General features: G+C 41.6%; 1 protein-coding gene across 6 annotated transcripts in view; it reads right to left on the bottom strand.

Annotated features, from left to right (window-relative positions):
- Window positions 1–262: 262 nt before the first annotated feature.
- Window positions 263–10,764, bottom strand: part of FGFBP1 (fibroblast growth factor binding protein 1) — a 52,751-nt gene continuing 42,249 nt past the window's right edge. For 4 of the 6 annotated variants that reach the window (XM_034672079.1, XM_034672080.1, XM_034672081.1 and 1 more), the window contains 2 exons: window positions 3,297–3,407; window positions 263–1,393 (listed from right to left, as the gene is read on the bottom strand). In XM_034672079.1, coding sequence (XP_034527970.1) covers window positions 606–1,373 — 768 coding nt within the window. In that variant the 5' untranslated portion in view covers window positions 1,374–1,393; window positions 3,297–3,407 and the 3' untranslated portion in view covers window positions 263–605. The remainder of the gene's footprint in view (window positions 1,394–3,296; window positions 3,408–10,764) is intronic. The other 2 variants (XM_034672077.1, XM_034672078.1) reach the window with 1 other exon arrangement.

Below are 10,764 nucleotides of genomic sequence, written 5' to 3'. Positions count from 1 at the left end.
TGAGACCCTGATTTGTGTTTTTAATCACACCATGCCTTATTTATCCCACTTGAAATCAGGGATCCTAATAATTACAGTGCAGTAAGCATCAAATACCACAGACCAATGGATGAAAGGAAAAAGATAGGGATTCTGGAATGGGTCACATTTGGGGATGACTCAGGATGGGTCATTACTTAGACATTTCCCCCCATTGATATATGGGGGCTGTTCATGAGTTCAATGAAAGTAAACATAAAGAAACCAAAAATGGTTGAACATATTTCTGAAAAATACCCAGAGCTTTATTAACTTTGTTAATTCAGCAGAAAGTGCATTGAATCATCACTCTGGCTCATTCAGCTCAAAGAATGGACCTCACTGCTTATAATACACATAGCTTTGTGGGCCATGGAAACATATACTGAGGTAAACAACCTCTGAAAATAAAATTTAAGGAAATGAAAAAAAAGCAAATTCCAAAACACAAAAAGAAAAGTTATAAAATCTGTTTAAATATTCCACGGCACTCTCATAGCACAGATGTTAATTTTACTCAGAGAGCTTTACCGCATACCGAAGGGCTTTGACATAGGACTTCCTAAAGCTCTCTGTTCTCTTTTGACTTATTCGCATGAACTGCCCTGGACCATGGTGATGAAGAATTTGCAGAAAGAGCTCCAGGATTCCCCACAGTAGTCCAGGGCCGTCTTTGTCTGATTTACTAAGTCTGGGTCCTCCACACACTTGGGATCCTTGGTGGCTATGGTCTGAGTCTCCACTGAGCCAGAGGGGGTAGTCTCTCCGACCTTTATCTGCTTCTTATGGGATAACTCTTTGACCTTGTTAGGTTCCATGAGGGAGGCCTTATTGACTTTGCTTTGCTTCCTGGGAGAGGGCTTTGTTAACTCCTGGCTGGGTTTCTTGTTCTGAATCAGAGTGGAGTTCACCAGCTTGAGATTGGATTCTGGAAACTTCTTTCTGCACACCTTGGTTTTCAGGACAGTTTTGGCGTCCCCACAGATGACCTTCTGAGAGCGCAGGTTCCGACCAATTTGTTTCCAATAGACATTCTTTTTGTTTGACTCTAGGCAGGAAGTTGGATTGCCAGTAAAGACACAGGAAAATTGGTTGTCCTGTCGGGTGCACTCAACCTTCAGGACAATGCCCTCTTCTTGCTCAGTCACCACCCATCGGCAGTTGGCATGGTCTTGGGTGACAAACTTGCCTTTGGTCAGGTGCTTGGGTGGCTCAACCTGGGTCTCTTCCAGAGTATGCAATTTATCTCTGATGCCTTTGCTGACATGTCTATTCTTTACTTTGTTTTTGCCCTTCACCAATGACATCTGAGCAGCCAGAAGAAGGAAGAGCAGGGTGAGGCTATGGATCCTCATGGCTTCAGCTTGGTGGAAACCTGTTTGACAAGAGCAAGTGAGTCAGTGCTGGGCAATAGTTCAGCAATGCAAGGCTGCAGGATGACCCTCCCTCTACATTGACATATACCTCCTTGCTTAGAAGTGAGATCAGGAATCCTCCTGGTTCTGGAATTACTAGACCAGCAGCCCATCTATTCACATTTCTGCTTGAATTGAGTCCTGAATGTTAAAAGCCTCCTACTCTTCTTCCATTCCTTCATCACTCTCTGAGCCAAATAAACTCTCATCCCTCAGTCACTACTCCTTTACTCCTGCATTTGCTCACTCACTCCTCCTTCATTTACTCATTAAACAAGCATTATGGAACACCTAGATCACTAGACTATGGAACACTAGACTAGATCTTGGATTTGTCAATGTGAATGAGTAGGTCACATCTTAAAGAGATTAGAAGCAACTTTTTGGGGAATTTAAATAGCATTGACAAGGAGTCTGTCCCAATTCTGTCCCCAGATTGATCTTGGCCAAGTCACTCTCCCCTCTGGTCTCAGTTCCCCTGGATATTGAGGTATTAGATGTGATAATTGCCAAAGTCTCCTCCAGCTCCATGTGCTGGATTTCTCATCCGTTCTACATGGACTCAGGTGATCACATAATGAGAAAGGACATGGTAAATGACACGAAAGGTGATATTTGACCCAGTGTTCAACATGTGTGGGGTTTGGACACTTTGAGATAGCTGGGTTTGTGAGGGGGGCATTTGGAGTGCAGTAAGAGCTTAAGGAAAGTCATGAAGGAGGGGAGGTCATATCATTTGATTATGCAAAGTAAACCAGTGTAGATGGGGTGAATTCCTACCAGAGCATTTAGACTAAGAATTTGAAGGGAAGGATGATACCTAATTGTTTTCTGGAGCCCTATGTGGCACAGTGCTGGGCTTGTAGAAAGTCCTCAACCAATGCTTTTAAAAATAAATCATTGCATGGGTGCCTGGGTGGCTCAGTTGGTTAAACATCTTCTTCGGCTCAGGTCACGATCTTGGGGTCCTGTGATCCAGCCCATGTCAGGCTCCCTACCTGGCAGGGAGTCTGCTTCTCCTTCCTCTTCTCCTTCTCCACCTCTTCCCCACCCCTGTGGGATCTCTCTCTCTCTCAAATACATAAAATCTTAAAAAATTAATAAAAATTTAAAAAATAAATCATTGCATAAATAGGATGACCTTAAATGCTACACTAAACTGCATGGATTTTATCAAGTTGACATTTTTAAAAAAATGTTGAAAGAAGAGATAGCACTTCTATTTGACACCTATTATACGCGATGACCTCAACCACTATTTGATTCTCACCTTGTTTAATTCACTCACGAGCTATGCCTGGTAAGTAAAAATAAATCACCCCCGGGTAACAGATGTGACAGTTTACTCATACTGGTAAATAAATTGCTCAATATCCCATATTGGATAAGTGACAAAGCTGGGAAAGGAGCCAGAACTTATCTCTTCTGCCTATATTACCGACTTCCTCTTGCATTTCGACTTTGTCCTTTGGAAAATATTGACAATAAATAAGAAAGTTATGAACTACTCAGTGTTTTCTTTGGTATAGCTCACGATAAGATGATTCATACTGTCAGTTCTCCATTTTAAAAGAAATACAGATTTTACTTGTTTAAGGGGCAGGCCCAGAAAATGGTCCAGATCTCATTTCCATCCAGAGTTTGTGGCCTCTCCTCAGAATTGAGAAAGGGAGACAGACAGTGACAGGTGTGTGGGCTCCTGAATAAAGGGTGGATGGGGGCCTAGGTACACCATGTGAAGACCCACTTGTTCATCAGAACATTGAGATTCAGCCTCCACATGTTCCTGATAGGGTCCTGAAGTCCTGAGGGGAGTGAGAAGAAAGATGGGGAATGAAACTCATAAAAGAGCCAGACTCTTACCTTGTTCTGAGTATGCAGATCCAGTGTAATCCCAGATATGAGTGTGAGCTTGCAGGCTTACAGCTGTCTCATCTGCTGTGTCAGGCAGGGAAGGTCCTTTTTATTGAAGTCCTGGCGGGTGGATTTTACAACACACACACCTGTCTATCTTTATCACACTCCTCCCAGCCACACCCCTTGGGAGGGAGCCATTTCCTGCAGGGAAAGTGGTTGGTGTAATCCTGTGGGATGGGGTATAGGCAAGCACTAGACCTGCTTCCTTCAAGCCCTTCCCTTTCCCCCAGTGGCCAGGAGAGGAGGACAGTTCAGCCTTGCAAAGACCTTCTTTGATGGGATGATGACAGCAGAAGCAATATATGTGGGAAAGTTATAAACAATAACAAAACTATCATAGCTGCCAAGCCCTGGGCTGCCTATCTTACCTAAAGCTCTCCCTGAATTCCCAACACACTCATCCCACGGTATGGTAACTAGGATTCCTATCATTTTGCAGATGGAAAATTGGGGCTTATTATATATTCAGGGCTGTCCAAGTTCACAGAGCTGGGAGGATGAGGAGTCCAGAGTTGAACTCTGAGACTACCCACACACACTGTCTGATATTCCTACTGTCTCTCTCAAGAAATGTTTGTGAATGATTGACTGAAGCTGGGGAAGCCATCTCGGTTTCCAAGTCTGCTTTCACAGAGGCACCTGAAGTTACTGTGTGGGCAGAAGAATCCATGGGCTCTGAAAGGCTAATAAAGAGTGAATTCCTGGTCTGGGGGATCTCTGCTGAAAATATTCACCTTCGGGTCACACACAAGGACTTCCTCCAGTCAGCCTTCTATGGGCAGAGTCTCATACTAGAATGACCTGGAGATGGCCTTCTTTTAGCTATGTGACCTTCCCCAACCAATTAACCTCTCTGAACCTCCATTTGTTCATTACGGATTGCTGACAACAGCAGTACTTTATATTGGGCTCACACTAAATATTTTATGGGGCTAAGCTATTCACATAAAATGAAGCAGAACAGATTTGGGTCATAATAGGATTTCTCATTATATTCATTAAAAACAGACATGCTTGGTTTTCACAACTAGCATATTGAAGGAGACTCATTTCACAAAGATGTGGACTTTGCTACATTTTGTCACCTCACTTTTCATGATAGTTGGACACAAGAAATCTTTTGTTTTCTTTTTAACTCAGGTATAAGGAAACAATAGCACCAGAATGACAGTAAGTGCCAACTGACCTTTATCTTTGGGACAGGGATAATAGGAATGGTGGGGGTTATGGTAAACTGGGTAGTCCTGATATCTAAGTGTCAACACCCAGCATTGAATGGCTGAGAACATGTTGGCATGGGGGTCAGTTTTTTTAGAGCTCGTGAATTTTTTTCACATATACATATGTAAAAATAAAAGTAGAGACTTCATATACTTTTAAGAACTAGATTAACATCCAGATGTATGGATATGAAATTGGGTTGGCATCTAACAGGAATTTTCTAAAAATACTGTCCTGGCCCACAATAAAGATACTAAAAGTCATAACTATGGTGGGCTTCCATTCAAGATCCACCTGTTTGGGAATTCCAAGGTCACAGAGATATGGATATCGACTGGTTCATTCCGTGGTTCCAAGAATTTCTTTATGAATTCCATTGGAGGTGACTATTTCCCCAAACTCCAAGCTTCTTGTACAATCGGATCACCCCAAGATCCATCCCCATTGTCCTGAACAACTTATTGAGCCATGACCTCCATAAACACACACTCGCAATGTGATATTTTGGGCTTTTATTTGGACATAGGCAAAATAAAACTGCTTTGTTTCCCAGGGAGCTGTAGACCACAGTGGTCTCCTGAAAAACGAGAAAGTTATCTTGATCCTCAAGAGGCAGGCATGTTCATTCTGGAAGAATACTGTAGGTCAGAACACAAAACGTATTTATAAGGAAACATGGACCCCAGGATCTTTTCCGAGAATTGTCTCTAAATTTTGCCAGGGAATATGGAACTTCCCTCACTGGCTTTGCATGGACCTTCAGTCTTCCTGTGATCCCATCCCAACTTCTGCCTTGATTGTTGTATTGCAAGCAGGGAACACACTATTAGAACAAGCTGTGTAATTCTTTCCCCATTGGCTCAGCCTGTCATTCTGAACTCATCTCCAGACATACACACACACACACACACACACACACACACACACACCCTCCAATCAGGACACACTAAAACATTTGCTCAGCATTTCTTGAATACTTGGTGCACTTGCTTGTTCCCTCCTGTCTTTGATCCTGCTGTTTCCCTTACTTGGAATGTCCTTCCAGTCCTAGTTAGCTAGGCACACACCTGCTCATCCTTCGAGATTCAGCTCATAGGTCATCTCCTCCCTGTTGGTGTCACTGGTCGCCTCATCACTGCCTATGCTCTCCACACTTTCATGGATGTTCATGGAGAAAAATGGACCATTACTCCCAGTTAGTATAAATATGTGCCACCATTGTGCTGAGGCTGTATTATTTCACATCTCAGTATACTAAGAAAATGATGCACTTGTACTACAGTGCCCTGGGGAAACTGGAGAGGTTTGGAGCCCAGCAAGGTGGGCTGCAGCAGGTTCCAACTGCCTCCCCATCGTCCCAGGATGAAGCAGGTCATTGCTTCCTGGAGAAGTATGTAAAGGCTCATTGACTTTTTCCCACACAAACCACAAGAGCAAAGTGCAGCTGGATCTTCATGGTACAGACATGGAGCTGAGGCTCAGCTCAGATCCCATGCCTGACACATCACTGGAGAAGAATTAAGTGGAGGCCACTTCTAATATTCTTATTAAAAAAAATTAATGTGCCCAAACTTTGATAAATTGTAAACTCTTTCTCTTCTCATTCTAAATTTATGTATTATCAAATGTAAGAGTATTATTAGCCTTACAAGATCATTGTAAAGTTGGTTCTCCTGCCCCACATCCCACCCAGGTCTCTGTATCACCCGTCTTTTCCATTATACTGCTATAGTTATAAAACTATTGAACCAACATGGATATATTATTACTAGCTAAATTCCATACTTTGTTCAGCTCTCCACGTTTTTTACCTAATTTTCTTTTTGAATCAATGATAAACTCTATTTTGAAGAGTAGTTTCTGGTTCCCAGCAAAATTCCCAGATAATTACCATAAATATACCCTGTTGCTCTCTGACACAGCTGCTCACACTGTCAACATCTTCCACGGCGGTGGGACAATCATTATAGTTAATGAACCTTTCCTGACACATTGTAATTACCCAAAGTCCACAGTTTCCATAATAGTTCACTCTTGGTGTATTTGTCAAATATACAAATACGAATATACAAATACACCAAAATACATAGAAAAATCTATGTATTTTGACAATAGTTCCATAATTATAGCATCATACAAAATAGTTTCACTGCCCCAAAAATCCTCTGTGCATTTATCCCTCCTCCGCCTAATCACTGGCAATCCCCAATCTTTTTATTGTTTTCAAAGTTTTGCCTTTCATAAATATCATACCGTTGGAATCATACAGAATTTATTCTTCTCGGGTTAGCTTCTTTCACTCAGTAATATGATTTTAAGTTTCCACCATGTCTTTTTGTGGCTTGATAGCTCATTTCTTTTTAGCACAGAATAATATTCCATTTCCTGGATGGACCACAGCTTATCCATTCACCTACTAAAGAATATACTGGTTTCTTCTGATATGTTTTGGCCATTATGAATAAAGCTCTTACAAACTTTCATGTGGAGATTTGGATGTGAACGTAAGTTTTCATCTCCTAATGGATGATCCCAGCCAAGATTCCACACGACATTTAGTACTCATGACTCTTTAGACTCCTCTTGCTGGTGATGTTTCCCAGCTGTTCCTTGTTTCTGATGACCTTGAGAGTTTTCAGGAGGACTGGGCAGGTGTTGGCAGGTGTTTTGAGACTGTGCCCCTTTTGGGGTTTGCCTGGTGTTTTTCTCATGACCAGATTGAGGTTATGTCATTCTTCTCTTCATCAAAGATTTAAATGATGGATATCAGGCTTCCATTGGGGATTCCATAAAGTCTGAAAACAATGGGTGACCACCTACAGGGTAAGGTTGATGGTTGAATGCATGTCTCATGCAATCTGGTCACTGGCAGAGGATTTCAAGTTGAGAAGCTGATTTTATTTTTTACTCTTATGTGTTTGTTACTGCAGTATGGTTCCTTGACCTCAGGGCTAGCACCTGCAGGTGCAGTCACCGTTCTATCACGGGATGAGATTTTGTTCTGAGCTGAGCCTTAATCATGCAATAATACCAGGCCAAATTGGGTAGAAAATGAGTCCTTTCTTCAACAGGGACCTCAAGTTCAGACTAAGTGCTGAGTTGCTGTATCAAAGCGATATTAATTTTGGGGGGTCAAATCACGTGCTTTGAAAACTTATTCATTGTCAGAAAAGGAGAAAACAACATCAGCTGAAATCTAATTAGGTGACAAAAACCATTCGTCTTAGACCTACTGCACAGTAAGTACTGGCGTGTCAAATTTAAAGTGTTCATGAGTCATGTGGGGCGCCTGGGTGGCACAGCGGTTAAGCATCTGCCTTCAGCTCAGGGCGTGATCCCGGCGTTATGGGATCGAGCCCCACGTCAGGCTCCTCAGCTATGAGCCTGCTTCTTCCTCTCCCACTCCCCCTGCTTGTGTTCCCTCTCTTGCTGGCTGTCTCTATCTCTGTCTAATAAATAAATAAATAATCTTTAAAAAAAAAAATAAAGTGTTCATGAGTCATGAGATTTCAGAATTCCCATTCAGCAAATCAGATGATGCATACTGCTAAAATTTTACTTTAGAAAAATAAGAGACAGCAAAGAGTTGACAGGATAACGTTCAGTATGAATGCAAATTGAAAATCTATTTAAAGTTTAGTTATCTTAAAGGAATGCCCTATGTCACATCCCATAATACTGGACACATTTTGTTTGAAGCCATGTGCAAAACTTGGTTCTTATTCTAAAGCCATCTTAAAACTAACTCATGGCTTTGTATTAAATAAAACCAAAAGAAATCACAGCCTGTGGTAAGTAAAAATGGCAGAGTATCAGCAATTTTTAATAGATCAACCTAATAATAATAGGGACTTTTTCCTTAGGTAACGAAGCTGTTTGAATGTTTTATAGGGTCTTTAAAAATTTTTTTTAGTGCTTTATAACAAATTGTTCCTACAAGGTAAGTTCATTGATCGTCCTTGTGTTCTCATACCTTTTTTTAAAAAAAGAAAATCACTCTAAAACATCTTAAACATCTTACAAAGAAGTCTGATCCTTTTAGATAAAATTTCCAAAGTATACAGCTGGCTGTGCACCTATACACGCATACACATACATACATCACATACAGGTATGAACATGTGCGCACACTTGCCACCTCAGTATCTCGGGGCAGAAGAAGGTCCTAGAGATTCTCTCTTTTGAATTTCAGTCTCTAACTTATATTTGTTACAAAGACTGCCAGTTGCCATCCTAGAAATCTGACAAAAGGAGAAGACAAGCTGTCCTTTCTGTGTGTTACCGCTGTGAGTCACCATGCATGTGGGCAAATGAATTGCTGCTGTCAGGTGAAAAGGTGAAGATATTTAGATGAAAGTCATCTGAAAACAGTTCTGGAAAGGTCTGTGAGGCACCTGGGGCAAATGGCACCCATGCCCAAAGAACAAAACATTCTCATATGCTGACACTGTTTGGCTCTAGGAAGAACAGGGCTGACCTCTAACTAGATGTCCTTCATTCTGCCACTCAATCATTATATTCACTCATTCTATCATTCACTCATTCTCTTAGTCACCCAAAGAGCACTCATGAAGCACCTAATGTCCCAGGGTTTCTCTGTCATTGAATAATGCAGTTAAGAATGACATACATGGTCTCTTCATCAAAATGATGTCAGACAATAGGGGGGAAAACAAGGATATTAATCACGACAATATAGGAGTAATTGCTATACTGGAGAGAAAGCTGGGGTGATCTGGGTGGGGAAATCTAACCTAGCCAGAGGCAGAGAGGATTTAAGAGTCTGAGACTGGTTAAGAGACACTTAACAGCTGGAGGAACAAGAAGAGTATTTATTCTATCATTGTTCAGTCACCACTCCATGCAAAGTCCAATATTAGTCATGGCAAGGAATGCAAAATGAATGTGATTTGGCTCCTAATCTCAAGACTTGCCAGCTTAGTCTACGGCTCACTACGTGATGATTGCTGTAGCGGTGACATCTTGTCACTTCCTAGCCTCAAGCCTCTGATTTTTTTTTTTTAATCTTCTACAGAATGAGGTCCAAATTACTGAGTCTGACATATGTGGCCATTCCCTTTTCAATCCCAGCCAGCTTCAAGGTCAATACCCACTACGCTATACACACACGTCCTTGGGCTCCAGCTGTATGTTACTGTCCACTCTTCTCCCCACATGTCAGGCTGTTTCAGGACACATTACCTCTGAGAAATTGTTATCTTTGCCTAAAATTCCATTCCACCCTTATCTACCTAGCAAATTCTCCCAGTCCCTCTGCCCTTGACAGATTTCATTATTTTTTTAATCTTGATTTTCTTAAACTTTTTACAGACTTCACCACTATTACGGTTGATTTGCCACCTTGCTGTGGTTCATTCGTGTACTTGCCGCTATGATCATCTTGGGTCGTGAGGTCTCTATCCCAGGGCTCGAACACGAAGCTTAGAAAGCACTTAGTACGTATTTGTGAGATTGAGTGGAATTTTGTATTTATCAGATTGTTCTGATTGTAGTAGTAGGAAGAAAATTGACAACAACAGAAACAAAATTGGGAATTTATTAGAAGTCTCTTATAACTCACGGAACGTAAGAGTTGTGTAGGACCAGTGTCTCAAAATGTACCTTTGGAATTTTAATTTATGGGATTGATTAAGTGACTGTAGGAGAGGCTAGTGCCATTGAAATAAGAATTTATAACTTACATTTCCCAAGAGAAGAGGGCATGCTATGCCATGCGGGGGCCACTTAGGGAAACATCTGGTTTCGTCAGGAAGCAGAATCAAGAGAAGGGTGAAAGCGTGAGCCAGGGCCCTTACTGTGGTTTCCAGGGGAACGGTGAGGCGGGTCAACATAAACAGTTTTGGATTGGCCAGTTTGAAAAATTTCAGTGGATTTGGGACCTAGAGGTGTCCCTCCCTATCTGTCTGGTGCTTGGCCTTGGGTGGATTTCGGGTAGGGAGAATAGTAGTTTGCTATGTGAGTCCACCTTGCCTTGGATAAAAGAGCTGCTTAACTTGCACATGAGAAGTGTTCTCCCAGTTACTATATTAGAAATGAATAAGCCCTGGGAGGCGCAGTCTCTCCTCAAGTTTGTAAGGCCTTCCAAGGTATCAAAACATCATAAAATAAGGACTATCAAAAACATAATTAATTCAATCTTTCCTCTGGTATTTTGACATCATATTAAGGAAAT

The sequence above is a fragment of the Ailuropoda melanoleuca genome, chromosome 11 (genome assembly GCF_002007445.2).
Source record: "Ailuropoda melanoleuca isolate Jingjing chromosome 11, ASM200744v2, whole genome shotgun sequence".
Taxonomy (NCBI): domain Eukaryota; kingdom Metazoa; phylum Chordata; class Mammalia; order Carnivora; family Ursidae; genus Ailuropoda; species Ailuropoda melanoleuca.
The sequence above is the reverse complement of the archived record's forward strand: the minus strand, read 5'-3'. Positions and strand labels throughout refer to the sequence as shown.